This window comes from Poecile atricapillus, chromosome 1 (genome assembly GCF_030490865.1).
Source record: "Poecile atricapillus isolate bPoeAtr1 chromosome 1, bPoeAtr1.hap1, whole genome shotgun sequence".
In the NCBI taxonomy this organism is placed as follows: domain Eukaryota; kingdom Metazoa; phylum Chordata; class Aves; order Passeriformes; family Paridae; genus Poecile; species Poecile atricapillus.
Genome location: NC_081249.1, coordinates 159,639,327 through 159,654,191, shown reverse-complemented (window position 1 = coordinate 159,654,191; position 14,865 = coordinate 159,639,327). Strand labels below are relative to the sequence as shown.

Below are 14,865 nucleotides of genomic sequence, written 5' to 3'. Positions count from 1 at the left end.
TCCCAAGTTTGTAAGAGGTCTAGATACAATTACTTGGGTATTTGTATTGAAAATGCTAAAACAACTGTAGCACATAGGTTTATAAATGCTTGCTGATTTGTGAGGTGCTGTGTGGATAATTCAGGCTAAAATTCTGCAAGGAGGATATATAAAGTATGTATCAAGAATTTTTTCAACATAAACAAAATCCTGATTTCAAGGACGGTTTGGCTTTAATTACTACTTTTCAGGGTCTGTATAATGCAGTGCTCAATCAACCCTTTCAAATTTAGAAAACATAATTTCATTTTAAGCTGTACTGAACATCACTACTGCTTGACTAGCTCAAGCTTCAGTCTGGCACTTTTTATGAATACATGAATATATATTAATACATTTTTATGAGTATATATTTGTACAGTAATTCTCCACCCTTCTCAGTGTAACAAAGCTTTAGAAGGCCTGTGTTACCTTTATGGGTGCTGCAGATTACACATCCAGCACACAGAGGCAGCTGTTTCCACTGCCCAGCTTCTCTACCACTCAGTACAATCTTCTCCTTGGAAATGTTCATGGAAATCTTTATTAGCTGAGCAGTTGGGCCAGTATCTTAAAATGAGCAAGAACAGAGAGCTCTGATGAGAGTTGACCCTTAGGATCTGCATTGGGTTTACTCAATCCTTTCTTTATCCCTTGTAGCCTGTTTTTAAAATAGTTTGAGAGTACTAAATGCATACAAAATGAAGTGCATCAGGATACACCTATTTAGAAGGAAAATAGTTGTGGCAGAAAATTTCAAGGCCTAGTAAAAGAATGTTATTTTTATATGTCCTTATATATGAACTCTTAAGTTCATTGCTACTTCTCACAACAAGGTCAGTTCAAAAAAGATTAACCATTTCCTGTGGCATGTAGAAACACCCCCAACTGCACTGCCATTACAGATCCAACCGAGATCTTTGTGCCTCTCATTGTATAAGTCACTGCCACTACTTTCTTTAATCTCCTTAAGGATTTGTTTTGTTGAAGAAAGTGTGTGACAGTTGTATGATATTTTTGCAGCTTCCTTAAAAATATTTGGTGTCATATTAGATAATCATCTAATCAGTTTACTGTGGTGATTCAGTGGTTCCTGTGATACTTAGAACATGGTACATTCTGTGATGCAATAATGTACTTTAATCAAATTAAATTCATGAAAACAAAACATCTTGAAATTGCAGAAACATCCGCTTTGGGTTATTGCAGCATGAGGGATTCCTTGTATAGTCAAACTTCTGAGCCAAAATCATTCTTTCCTATTGGAAAGATTTCCAGGCTTAGGTTACAAATCCATTTAGAAACAGCCTGCTAAAAGTCTCTGCCACATACAATCTTTCATCTTTGTTAGAACTTAATACACTGAAACCTTTTGAGAAGGACCGCCTTGGGATTGAATTTAAAAAAGGCTTTTGTGAGCAGGCGTTTCTGTCCCTAAAAAGAAAGCACTGGAAGCTCCAAACTGTGGTCTGACAGCCTTGCTATAACCAAGGCCTATGTAGGTTACCATACTGAGTCCTTCATGCTCCTGCTCTGCCACCACTGGAATAATTGTGATGATCTTGTTCTCTCTTGGCAGTGCGTTTGGGCGTGAGATGCTGAAGCGGAACATCGGTGTTGTGGTTGTGGGCTTCCCTGCCACCCCCATCATCGAGTCCAGAGCCAGATTCTGTTTGTCTGCAGCTCATACCAAAGAGATGCTTGATACAGTAAGTGTCTCATCTTGTCTTCCTTCTGCTCATGCCTGCTAATAAAGATATAACAATTGTCTGGAGTTTGTACACTGGTTCAATGTTTGGTACATGACACAGTTGAAACTGATCTTCAAAGCCCTTTGCAATAGAGCTGGCAATGACTCATCTCTTTCCTTGCTTCAACAGTGCAGAATGGCTGCTTAGAGTAAATCTCAGGACTTTTCTTGTCCTATTTTAAAAGCAGACAGTCTCGTTTCTGTGAGACAATGCTTTTTACCCTCTTTAAAGGCTATACCTTGGATTGAACTGGTTAGAAGGAAGTATTTTGCATCTTCTGGCCCTAGATGCTAATGGTAAGAAAAAAAATAAAAATGCCTGAGAACTTCCAAACAATTTCTGTTTCTCTCAAAAGGAAGTGCATGATTACTAGTGAGAATTTTTTTTCAAGTGATTACTATTCCTGTTCCTGTTTAAAGCTTCAGAGCACTGTATCTTAAATGAACCTGTCCTAGTGAGTCTGTACCATGTGCAGGGCCTTACTTACTCTTACCAGCACTTGCAGAGGGAGCAGAGGTCCCCTCAAAGGAGGCCTACATCACAGTTAGGAGATGCTGCCTTCAGAAAGGATGGTGGTTACTCTGACTAACAAGACATGAAAGAACATTACATGAATAAGTCTGACTATTCTTAGTATGTCTTGGTGTGGTAGCTACATTCAATTTTGAGTCTTCTAAATAATCTTTTCTGATGGGCATATGTACATGGGCTTTCTTAGGCGTTGCCAAAGTTCTACATCGCACTTTTTTCCCCACTTTGAGGGTCTGTGACTCAGAATATAAACTAAGTTGAGTCATGAATTTGGGCTTGTGACAGTACTCTCTTCTATTCAGAGACCTACTTGAATCCCATAGGATACAGTCTCAAAGAGCAGAGGTGTCCAGGAGAGCTAATTGATCTTTCCTCCCCAGTCCTTCCCTTAAGAATGATCTGTCCTGAATTAAAGGTGAGTGGATGTGGTGGGAAGCCTGCATGGATGAACAAACCAACGAAAATCTATCATGAAAGTGTGTAAGAGAGGCAAGCACAGACAGGTGACCAAGGAAGAATAGAGACACATTCCTGAGCATGCAGGGATGGGGTCAGGAAAGCCAAAGCTCACCTGGAACTCAGTCTGTCAAAGGACATCAAATGCAGCAGGCGGAGCTTTTATGGGGCATTAGTAGCCAAAGAAGGAGTAGAGAAAATGTGGAGGACTGCTGCTGACTGGCACAGGGGATCAGGTGAGAAATGTGTGCAGGAGGCAAGGGTGTTCAGTGCCTTTGTTGTCTCAGTCTGCTGTTGTGACTTAGGAATCCTGAGACCATGGGATTAGTGGAAAGGTATGGAGTAGTAAAAACTTACCTTTGGTGTGAAGTAGGCTCCAGTAAGGGAACATTTAAGCAAAATCAACATGCACAAGTACATGGGACCTGATGAGCTGCATCCATAAGCACTGAAGGAGTTGGCTGTGACTGCAAGGCTGCTCTTGATTATCATCTTTGGAGGAAGAGTGTGTGGTGGTTGTAGGAGGCTCCTGAGGACTGGAAGACAGCAAATGTCATCTTATTTAAGAAGGGCAAAAAAATGTTGAAAAGCCTTGCCTTTATCTTGAAAAGATGGTGGAGAAAAAAAATCTTGAAACTATCTTTGAACATTCTGTGGACAAGGTGATTGGGAGTAGTCACGGAGGAAGGGGAAATCATTCCCAATGTCCAAATATGATCAGGTGGTAACACTTAAATATGTGCACAGCAAATAGGGTATCTAACAAATATTTACTAATGTCTTGTAAAAAAAATAGACTCAACCTTTTCACACTTGACTGCTGCAAAACTTACCTAAAAATCAACAGCTTAAAATGACACACTTTTTAAATTTAATTTCTGTTAAAAAAATTAGTAAGGCAGTGTGTGGTGTGAGCAGTTTCATAATGTATGTGTAGTGTCATTGAGTAGTATGAACCTGCTATGTATCTGTGGTGCTGTACTTGCTGTTCCTGAGTTGTTTCTGCCTTGTGAGAGATTCCCTAACATAACACTCCAACAGCAGAGTGCTCAAGGAATTCCTTTCCAGCTACTTGTCCTGCTACTCTTCCCTTAATTATCTCAATTTAGTTGTTTCTGTTCCAAATAAAGGTTTTGAACCACCATATTCAGGGAAGACCCTCTCCTTTGCTTCCTTTCCCCTTGTATAAAATAAATAGTATCAGACTTGGCTCAGCATGATAATAGACCTGAGTTAATTGACACAAACTTCTGGACAGGTGAGCATGGAGTGGGGATGAATGGATAAGAAGGATAGAAGGAAGGAAAATAGAGGAAACTGAAGTCTCTGAAATCATATTACTGCAAATTGAGCTGAAATTGAAGCTCTACAAACTTGATGTGTGGGCGCTACCTGAGCAATTGTGCAATTTTACAGTTGGTTAGATTCTTGGTCTTCTCTTTTAGTGACTAGCTGGGCCTTTGCCACAATAAGCTTCTTTTGTAGGGTCTGTATAAGTACCACATTTGCTCTCTTCAAAAATCTATCTGTATTTTTTATTACTCTGCTTTAAAAACCTCTTTTCCTGTAAATTCTTTCTGTGTTTTCTAAAAAATGTTTCAAATTTTTTGCATTCAACATAAGACTCATTGCTAGAGTACCTCTGCAAGTGTTAAATGTACTCAATTGAGGAAATGCATGTTCAATATATTAGAGCTTGTCTGCTAAGAAAATTAATCGAGGGCAAAATGAGGTGTGAATTTTGAAGTGAATGAAGAAATCCTGATTTAGCTCAGTATGTGGAGGCTTTTTTCCAAGTTAGCACAACCCCCTTTATGGTTCAAAATAGCTGCATGCTCAGAACCAAGAGCATTGGCAAGAGGAGTTAATAAGGAGCAAGTCTTTGTGTCAGTTTGTGCTGTGTTTTCTTGTGATGCAGTGAAAAGGAATTGATTTCAGGCAGCTAATCATTAAGGCAAACCTCAGGTCTAATTCCTCTGCTAACTCTGGCAACACTATCCAGCAGAGGAAGAGCTAAAATGAATGGACTTGGGGAGAGCTGGCAGATACCTTCTTCAAGTCAGTGACAGAGAGGACAACTTGGTATCCCATTTGTGTATTCAAGAATGGTAGCTAGGGCTCTTGTGGTATTTTTAAAAAAAAAATTATCCGGGTTTGAAGCATAAGGAAGAGAAGCTTGTCTTGCAAATAGTGATATTTGTAATGCTTCTTTGTTCTTATTAAATACACCCACATGGTGAGGAACAGTTCTTAGTTAAAATTTTAACTGTTTTATGTAAATAAAACTTCCTTGCCTAAAACTATTTGGCATAGGATCAGAGTGAAGTCCCTCATAACCTGCATCGCTGTGGCCTGTGCTTTCTTTTCAGTGATGAAAAATATATTACACTCTCCTAAAGTCAGAGTACACCAATGCCATTTCCTTTGTAGTCTTTGCTGGTCACATGGCCCTTTTTGTTTTAAATTAATAAAATCCTAAATCTGCATTCAAGAATAACAGTTAACATACTCTTTCAACAGAAATTCAGCTTTAAATTGCTTCCATATGGGATCTTTACTTAAAGCTCTGGCAGACTATGCCCATACTTTTGTTTTGTTCTGTTTTGTTTTTACTGAGGTCCAACTTCTGGGTTTGTAGTTTCCCCAGATTTTAGAGTGCAGAGGTTTTTGCTGCCAGATATAACAAGCATGAAGAGCCATTGTTTAAAGAAACAAAAACTTGAACTATCCATCTAGGAAGAAAAAACATGTACAGCTATTAACCTCCATCTGCCAACTGTCCTCAAGAGACAAGCATTTGACCCAGATTGAAGCATTAATGTTGAATTAGTGAAATTCTGAAGCAATGCTGAATGTACCTATCTCAATAAATTTGGCAGTGAAGAATGCCAACCTTTGAATTCAGAAAATCACATTGGATTTGGAAGTGATCTTCAGAATTTGTCACTTGGCTATATAAAATAACTAGCATCACATGCTATCACACATTTGTTTGCAGCAACTGATTTATTTTGTACTTTGCTCTAGGAGTGTTCTGTAGAGAAATGAAGTTTAGGATTTGGCTTTTAACAGACCCTATTGTGTGTGGACCAATGTCTTATCAGAGATTGCAACATAATGGAAGTATGATTAACTGAGCTGGGACTTCCCTCATTTCTTACGCAAGCAGACGTTTGATCTCTGGTAAAGTTCAAAATATTTGAGTTCAGGTCAAAATGGTGAAAGGCTGTGCTAATTCAGTAGCAGTGTTCTGGGTCATCAGTTGCTTGAGTGTGGCCTTTGAGGCAACCTCAGTGGGACTTGCTTTCCAAGGACAAAATACTTGGAATCCTACCCAGAATAATTTCTTATTTTTCTTTCCTTGGATTGTCTGGCAAAAATCTCCTGTGCCATGCTGTTTATGACACATAGCTTTCATCTCTGGTTGTATAAGGACAATGCAGATTAACCAAATATAGATGTAACAGATGGATCTATATAACTTGTTAACTCACTATTGTAATTTGTCTTTGCTATTTTGCAATTTAAAAAAATACAGTAGATCAGGTTTGCTAACACAGGTTGTTTTCAAACTGAATGATAAGAAGGAGTCAAAACTCAAACAAAATGTACATGTTTTTCTATTTCACCTTCATTGTCTCCAGGAAGGGAAGAACATTATTCTGTTTTTCTACCTATGAATAGTCATGGGGTTTGCTGGATATTATGACCCTTTTCTGGAACTGGAATAGTTAGATGGATGCATAGGTGCTCTCAGTTAAGTGACCAGTGCTGTTTATGTGGTCTCAAAATTTCTGAATGCTAAAATAAAATAAAAAAATCCTATGCACTTTTGAAGGTACCAGCTTCTAGCATAGTAAAATCTCAAGTGAAGTGTCAGAATAGTCTGCAGGCAGGCATAAGGAAGATGTGTGGATAACTTGCATCTGTCTCCTCTGCTGATCTGCTGTGGTCTCTTTGTCAGGCTTTAAAAGAAATCAACGAAGTTGGGGACCTTTTGCAACTGAAATATTCCCGTCGCCGTTTGGTACCTCTCTTGGACCGGCCGTTTGATGAGACAACATATGAAGAAACAGAAGACTGAACTCCCTTCATGTGCCTCAGTGGGAGGGACACACCCCATGGGACACTCCGTGGCACACAGGCCACAGCATCTGAACACACACTTATGACTGCTTAGTATAAGAGACGTTTCCTCACAATACTGAAGTGGCCACATCAGCTCTAAATGGCATTTTGTAAATAGGGAGAGGAGGAAAAAATTCTTTGATTCCTGTGTCTTCAGGGTCTGGCCCTAGAGGTGCTTGGCTTTATTTTTTTCTTGTTGTTTTTTTTTTTTTAATTTATTTGTCTCAATGAGTTCACAGCAACCCAAGTGGCTGTGGCTGATTAGTTCAGATTTTGTATGCACCATTAGCCTCCCAAATGCTGGCTGAGATGTTGCAAGCATGTGTGACGCTGGCATGGCAGCATTTTCAGTGTCACTGCTAGGTGTCTGATCTTCCCAATGAGGAGTGAGCTGACCTGTCTGTTTCTGAAGACTTCCTAGAGAAACTGTTGATTGCTAACTTTGACATATTTAACAAGATGGATAATCAACCAAAGTTGTTTTTTTCATTTGCAGTTACTTATGTTTAAAACTTGAATTTAGCCTTTTTTAAAATAAATGTGTTGTTGACATGTCACTGACAGGACCATTGTTCCCAAACATTATTTAGTTTTGTAAGCCACAAGCAGAAGGACTTCTGGAACTGTAGCCTCTTTTCCTTCCCAGTATGGATATACCAGATTGTCTCCTGGTTTTGACACTAATTGTCCCTTTGATAAGAGGGTAAGTGATGGAAAGAGGTTTATTTTGTTTTGTTTTTAATACTTCTGTTTAAAAAAAAAGAAAAAATATGGGTTATGTGTGTGTTGCTTTCTCATCTTAAGGTTAGTTTCTCTGGCTTTAGAATTATCATGAAGTCATGAAAAAGTCACTAAGTCCTAGAAGGGCGCTCTTGGGTTTAAACAAACTAGAGCAAGTCTCATGCTTTGTCTTAAGACTAAGCCCCCTCAATAAATAGGCCTAGACAAGGGGTGACTATTAGGAGAACCATCTGTTTAATGGAGATCTGTGAAGGACTGCTGCCCTTTGCCCTGCTAACTCACTGTTTCTTGTCATTTGTGAGGTGCTCTTCACTGGCCCTGTTATGCATATGGACAGCTTGAATCTTGTAGTCATACATTATATTTTGGCTGGCCAGCAGAGTTCCCATCAGCAGCTGCATGTCTGTAGGCCTTCCCTGAAGAGAGAAAATGTCCTCATAATTGCATTTAGTTCAATATCTTTATTCTTTTGTACTCCTGTAACTGATCAACACTGCTCAAATGAGTGTTCACTGAGCCAGTTGCTGTTTGGAGTCTTTATTTGCAAGTTTCATACTGTCCTTCTGTTTCAAATAGATGCCTTTGCTCTAACACACCTTAGAACTGGTCTGCTACTTAGTCTTTACATCTTGAGTTCTTTCAGGTAACAGAATAGATCAAGAAAAAGGTACCAAAAATTTTAAGTATGAGTAAATTGCAGTGTAGTTTGTTTCTGTGATTTATACTTAGACATAAACGATTTCTGCAAAGATAGTAAAATGTTAACATTTAGCAATTAACAATTGTCAACACTATGTCAATTGGGCCAGCTCTTCAGTTTGGGCTAGCAAGATACTTTCTGCAGGTTATTGAGGTTTTATGAACAGACCCATCATCATAATACTAAAGCAGAGAGCAACTCAAAGCTCTTTGTGTGGTGCTGAAAAAAAAAATTCATTAAAGTTCTTTAATGTTCACTCTGCAGCTAACAGGGAGGTAGTGTTTTGGCCACTAGAACCAAGCAGTTCTGCAAATACATGTGGTGAGTTAAAGCAGAATTGGCTTCTATTTTATAGATTATCTAACTTCATACATTTTAATATAATGGAACTTCAAAACACGGGTTCATCTTTTTACCATTGAATTTCAGAAATTTAATTACATGAGAACTGAAGAGCTGAAACGGACTATTTGAAAATAGGTCCAGATAACTATTTCTGTCTTAGTCCATTAATGTTGGTTGGCTCTTCTTCTGAGCTGAGTGCACAGTCTGAGAAGTCTGTATATGCAGCTTGGATAGCTATGAAATAGTCTCACGTGTTCAGCCCAAGTGAATAAACAGCAGTTAGCTGAGCTTACTTTCTCACCCATGTTCTGCCCAGGACTAGCTCTAACATTCCAGCAGATTACCTGCTTTCTGATTTCAAGAAGCTTTACCTCAAAGAATTATGGATCTATTTTTTTTTTTCATCTCTGGATTGTACTAGGGAACAAGAGGAGGTTAGTACAGGAAGCCCTGACTTCAGCCCTGATTCTATTAACTTGATCATGAAATGGTTTAAGAGCAGACAAAACTGACCAATTTAAAGGCTTGGATCAATAGGTACCATAAGCATTCACAAGTGTACAGTGGGTTTGTTTGCTGTGTAGTCGAGTCAGTTTGGAAACTGTGATGTATTAAGTTTCAAGTGGGTTATCATAGATTCTACAAGTGTTGAATCTTAACCTTGTCTCTAGAAATCAGTTTTAGAGCGTCTTGACTTTGGAAGGGAGAGAAGCATCTGGAAAAATCTCCATAATATAGATAAATCCTGTGTAATACTTCTGAAATGGTCAGTGTTGAAAAATTACTAGTGTCCATTTGGCTTCTAGTTGCACTTGGTGAGGAAATTGTGTTCCAGCTTCTGCATTTTAGTATCTTTCTGCTGTGTCACACTGTCTGCATATAATTTCGAATTTTGGGTTACAAAGACACTTCAGAAATAATTCTGGCAGTTAGCATTTGCAAACTGCTTGGTTACATTTCAGCCTTGCCATATCCTTTTTGGGAAGCAAATCCACCCACTCCCTCTCTAAAGCCTTTTGTTCAAGAGAACCTGTTTTGCCAAAGTCTGGTAAAAATAATGAAACCTGTTGAAACTGCTTCAGAAAAAGTAAGAATTACAAGTCCAAGATTTCATTCAGTAATTCACTAAGATTGAAAGCCAAGAAAGCCTTTTTGCATCTACTAAAAAAACTCGAATAAGGGTTTGTGCTAGGCAAACCTACAGCATATATGCTGTCACAGTATGTGTAGGATGGATTGCTGCTTTGATATTTATATACTGACCAGAAATCTGTCTCCTTTTTCTCCTGGCAGTAGAAATGAATGAAAGAACCAATCTTGAGAGATCACAAAGGAAGAAAAGCTGCTTAAGAAATAAAACTTCAGTCCCTGCCAACTTTTCAGAGACATTCTAATTGAAAATGACTCCTGGTATTTCTTAAGAGATGCAAAATCAGAAACAAAATGAAGGCTGCTTTTGAACAAAGGATTTTGCCCAGTACTGTATATTGGCTAAACTTACTTATAAATATACAATAGTTACCTTCCCAGTCCCTCTCTGAAGAACTAAGCAAGCAAGTTTTTGCCTCTTTTGAGCAGAGTAGAGTTTAGAACCATTACTGTTTTTAATGCTAATGGCCGTATTCTTTCACTCGTAAGAAAATTGAGAAGCTCCTATTACCGAGCATCAGCAAAGAGTGGGAGATCTGCTTCTTGTTAGAAACTGGCCTTCCCAACTAGATCTTTGTCTTAAGGAACCTGATTCATAGTTTTCCTTTAGTTCTTTGGCAGAGAAGAAACCAATTCTTTTGTGTCAGAATATTCAGGGCCTTCATTTTTGTTTTTTACATGACACAAACTTTTGTATAGTATGTATATGGTATATTTAATTCTTTAGTTGCTATATCTTTTCCATTCTAAGTAGCATCCTTAATGAACAGTTCTGGTTCTTGAGTTATAGGTGTAGTATGCTTCTGCTTTAGGCAAAGACTCAGGAGTTGACCAAACATCTGAAGGAATTGCATTATCCATCCTCTTCTTGCTGTTTCCTCTTAAGACTGCAGATGTGGTACTCACTATCAGAGCTGCACCTTCACAAAGAACAGGCAAGGGAAGTGTGCCCGTAAAATCAACAGTTCTGTGCTGTGTGAATGAAGGACTGATACAGCAGAGATGGGGAGAAGTAGGGTAGTCAATCATTGCTTATTTTCAGCTGTACAGGGATTTTTCATGTGTACTTGAACAAGTATCCCTAAATCAGGAATGCAGCTTTCAGTGCCTGAGTGGACACTCCTCTAAAACTTTTCCACACCAGGTTAATACTTCTCTTTCTGTGCAAATTCTGATTTCTTTACCTCTAAAAAGAATTTGGCTTACAGCTGTTTGCTCACTCAGAAGCCATGTTATCCATTCAGGGAGATCATAGGAGAGGTTGGAAGAAAGTGTGAGCATGACTTTGTTTCATCTAAGAGAAAACCTTGCAGCACTGGATCTGGAACACTTTGCATGAGCCCCCTTCCTGCATCACAGAGAAGGAAACTTGTGGAGATGTATCCCAATATGCAATGCTCAGTCAGAATGTATACAGTTTATATATATTATTTTTCCAGTTTATATTCAGCCTATGAAAGTGTCAAGCATGCTGGGATCTGTGTGGGTGGCACCTTCTGCATGGAGATTTGAGGCACCTGCAGTCTGTTCTGTTTTAGCACTAGTGAAGTGCTGAGCTGTTCAGGAATGCTTAGTATGACCCCTCAGCGGATGCATTGTTGGCTTGCGTGCTGGACCTGACACCCAAGTGGCATTGGACCACTACTTGGGAAAAGCAGAAGTCATTTGATCTGCATAACCTGAACATGGTTTTAAAAGGAAAAAAAAAAATAAAAAATCTCCAATGTCATTCTGATGGCTTTGTATTCCTGTAAACATTCCCAGCCTTGCAGTTGTTCACCTGTTCAAGGATTCAGATTGTAATACTAGAACACGAACATAAAGTGTTTGTGTGAAATAGCGTGCTTTACCTTTCACTAAAAAGAGAAGCATTTGCTGCAGACATTGGAGCTGTTGTGCTTATATCCCCAAAAGGGGCTGGGTGAAGCAGATGGTGACTGTGGTGTGTGCTGAAGGCCTTAAACTGTGATTCTTGGTATGAAGAATTAATATTAAGACTGACCTTGAAGAATGCAGTGGATTTTAACCCATGGAAGAATACTCAGTGCTTTTAGTTAAGCAGTATGTACTGCTGTTTTCTTGGGAGAGAGAGGTTCAAAACTCAATTTGTGTGTGACCCTGGCTAGCAGCTGTTTAAGGAGATGTGTGTATATGAGAGCCAAAAGTAGTGCAGTTCTCTGCACCAACGTTCCTGTGTAGCTTACATAGTTCCTGTGTAGTTCCATCCCTAACTTGTTCCTGGGCTGCTGAAAGTGGGAGACCTACTGAAACAGTCAGGGACTTTGGAACCAGTGGCAGCTAGCAAATTAATTTCCTCAACAGCAGGTGAACAGGTCTCACATGAATATGCCAAGGGTTGGTGCTGTTCCAAAAATACCCACGGTGAGGTGAAACATGCACCAAACCGTCTGACCTTTGTAAACTTTTTTTTTTCTTTTTTTTTTTGCCAAAGCTCATCCTATTCAGACAGTATTTCTGCTACCCCCTAATGGTATATTAAGCTTAATGCATCTCTAGCCTCCCAATATTAACTGCAGACCCATTTGAGAGAGAACTGAGGAATGCTGGAGCCTGAGGCTTTAGGCTAGCAGCCCCAAAGCCAATGGTGGCCCACATTTCCACAAGCCCTGGGCAGAATCACTAAGTCACAGCACTTCATCTTAAATTGCACTGTATTCTTATGCCTCTGTGTTGCTATAATGTACATATATATTGGATTTTTTTGTAGATAAGACATTTTAGATAAAATTTTTAAATGGGCTCCCCCCCAAAATATTTTATGCCAGATGTCTAATTTTTTTTACACTTGTGATTAACATGAATATGGATGCTCTGTGGGCAGGGAAAAATACAAATGTATGGTACATTGGCTTTAAAAAGGTAACAATGCATGTTTTAAAAAAACACTGGAGAAAAAAAAATGCTTGGGGAAAAAAAATCATTCAGATATATTCTATGTTCTGCGTAATAAAGACTTTAAAAAAAAAAAACACTATATAATTATTTTGGCACTTTTTTTCTTAATGAGGCTTTTCCCTGTTAAGGAGACTGAGCCCTCTTCCTTCCCAGTCCCTCTCCCACCCATCCCCAAAATAAAAACCTCAAAACAATTCAACACACAAATTTCATACTGGAATGACTTGGTAAAACCATAGCCTGTTTGAGAGCTCAGAACTCATTGTTCCCCTCTAGCCTTGTACTCCAGAGCCAGGAAACCTTGCGAGAGGGATGCTTAGCTGGTTTTTGGCAGTCTCTGCTCCATCGTACAGCAGCAGCTTTGATGTGCAGTCTAGAAAAGCCACTTCTGTTGCAGAGAGGCGCCTGCAGTTGTAGCTGCTGTTGCTGACATGCAGCACTCCCACGATGAGTGCCCGCTCCAGCTTGGTGCTGGCCCCAAAAAGCTGCTGTGCTTGAAAGCTAGGCTGCTACCCTTGGGTGCTGTTAGAGTGTCAGGCTGCTCTCAGCTGCCGTGCTGCTAATGAGATGTTTGAAAGGGCTTCTTGATCCATCTCGCATGGGATTCTTGACCTCACATCTGTCTTGCAGTTTTTGTCTTGTTTTAAACATTTCCTTCCATTCATCTCAGCCTTAAGTCTGCATAAACCAGATGTCGGTGTTTGAAAAGGAGATGCAGGTCCTGATTTTAGCTGTGGGTACACAAATGCGCCCAGGTGATTTGCAGCTTTGTGCTAAGGCTGCTGTAAAAATGCTGGGTTTTCCCTTCTAGGTCTCACTTTCTTGGACTGTGCCACTACTGTCACTTTTCCTCATTGGGCTGCAAAACCTCCTTTCAGTGTCCTTCCCTAATAATTTTTTATAGTCCTTTCCCTAATTTCCTTCATAGGCTCATGAACGCCTGTGGAAATCCTGGAAAGGATACTCCCTATGCCCCCCAGTAAACTCCGTGTTTCCAGAAGGCTTTCAGGGCTGGGTAAGATGCTGCCGGCGCAGAAGAGAGCAGATCATGGAATGAAGACCTTTTTTGAGTGGTAGAAACTTTCTCCCGCAATTCGGGAACAGCCGGGGCTTTCACCGGGGAGCACAGAGCCCCGGTTCTGCCTGTTGCGGGCCGGCCTCGGGCGGGGGGGAGGGGGCGTCCCCCCTCCCTCAGAGCGGCCCCAGGGCTGGCGCTCGGAGAAAGGGGAAAAGGAGCGGCTTTTCCCAGCTCTTTTCCCCGAGGGCGCGGCGGGAGGCTCTGAGCCCCCTGCCCGGCCGCGTCCCGACTCCCGCCCCTTCGTCCAGGGCGCCTCCATCCTCCCTCCCCTCGTGCGGCCGGGCCGGAGCCGCCGGGGCCCGCGGCCGCCCCGCCCCGCCGGGAGGGCGCTGCGGCGGCGGGGCTGCCCCGGCGGGAAGCGCCCGGAGCCGCGGGGCTTGCGCGGGGCCGGCGCCGCCGGGGCGCGGAACAAAGAGCCCCGGGCCGGGCCGGGCCCGCCGCAGGGGCAGCGCCCCGCGGGCACCGCCGGCTGGAGGGGGCGGCGGCCGGCCCGGCCATGCAGCTGCCGGGAGGGGAGGAGCGGAGCGAGCGGTGGCGCCCCGGAGGGGGCAGCGCCCGGAGGGAGAGGGGGGAGGTCTGGCGGTGCCGGCAGCCTCAGAGCGGGGCAGGGGCGCGGCGGGGCCGTGCCCGGGGCTGGCAGCCGCGGCGGTCGGCCGGGAGGGGCCGGCCCGCGCTTCATGCGAGCAGGAGCCTCTCCCCGCCGAGCGGCCTCCCGTCCGCACTCCGGTGCCCGGCGTTGCCTGCAGAGCCGCGGCAGCACCGGGGAGTGACTCGGCGAGGGGAGGAGAAGAGGAGGAAAAGAAATCGGATTGCCGAAAGGATTAGGAAGTGGGGTGGGGAGCCGAAGCTCTCTCCCTCCCTCCCTCCCCGCACACATTTGTGAAGCTTTTCAGAGTTACCCTTCAGCATCAGTACCGGCAGGCGAGCGGCGGAGCCGCGACAGCGGAAGGTGCTCGGCAAACTGCAAGAGCGATCAGAGGGAGCGGAGTGGCCCGGGCCCCTGCCCGCGGGGCACCGCGCTTCCCGGCTCCGGTGGTTTAAATATATATAGA

The 14,865-nt window shown here is 42.0% G+C and overlaps 1 protein-coding gene and 1 long non-coding RNA gene across 2 annotated transcripts in view; one reads left to right on the top strand and one right to left on the bottom strand.

The window, feature by feature from the left end:
* The window catches only part of SPTLC2 (serine palmitoyltransferase long chain base subunit 2), a 71,894-nt gene extending 64,453 nt beyond the window's left edge, over nucleotides 1-7,441 (top strand). Inside the window, exons 11-12 of the mRNA XM_058829782.1 lie at nucleotides 1,598-1,727; nucleotides 6,721-7,441. Of these exons, the coding sequence (XP_058685765.1) occupies nucleotides 1,598-1,727; nucleotides 6,721-6,840 (250 nt within the window). The 3' untranslated portion in view covers nucleotides 6,841-7,441. The remainder of the gene's footprint in view (nucleotides 1-1,597; nucleotides 1,728-6,720) is intronic.
* Nucleotides 1,630-14,822, bottom strand: LOC131574927 (uncharacterized). The gene is made up of 3 exons (XR_009276621.1): nucleotides 14,713-14,822; nucleotides 3,114-3,292; nucleotides 1,630-1,765 (listed from the first exon to the last, which is right to left on the bottom strand). It is a non-coding gene; the product is annotated as an uncharacterized LOC131574927 (long non-coding RNA).
* Between the last annotated feature and the right edge of the window lie 43 nt (nucleotides 14,823-14,865).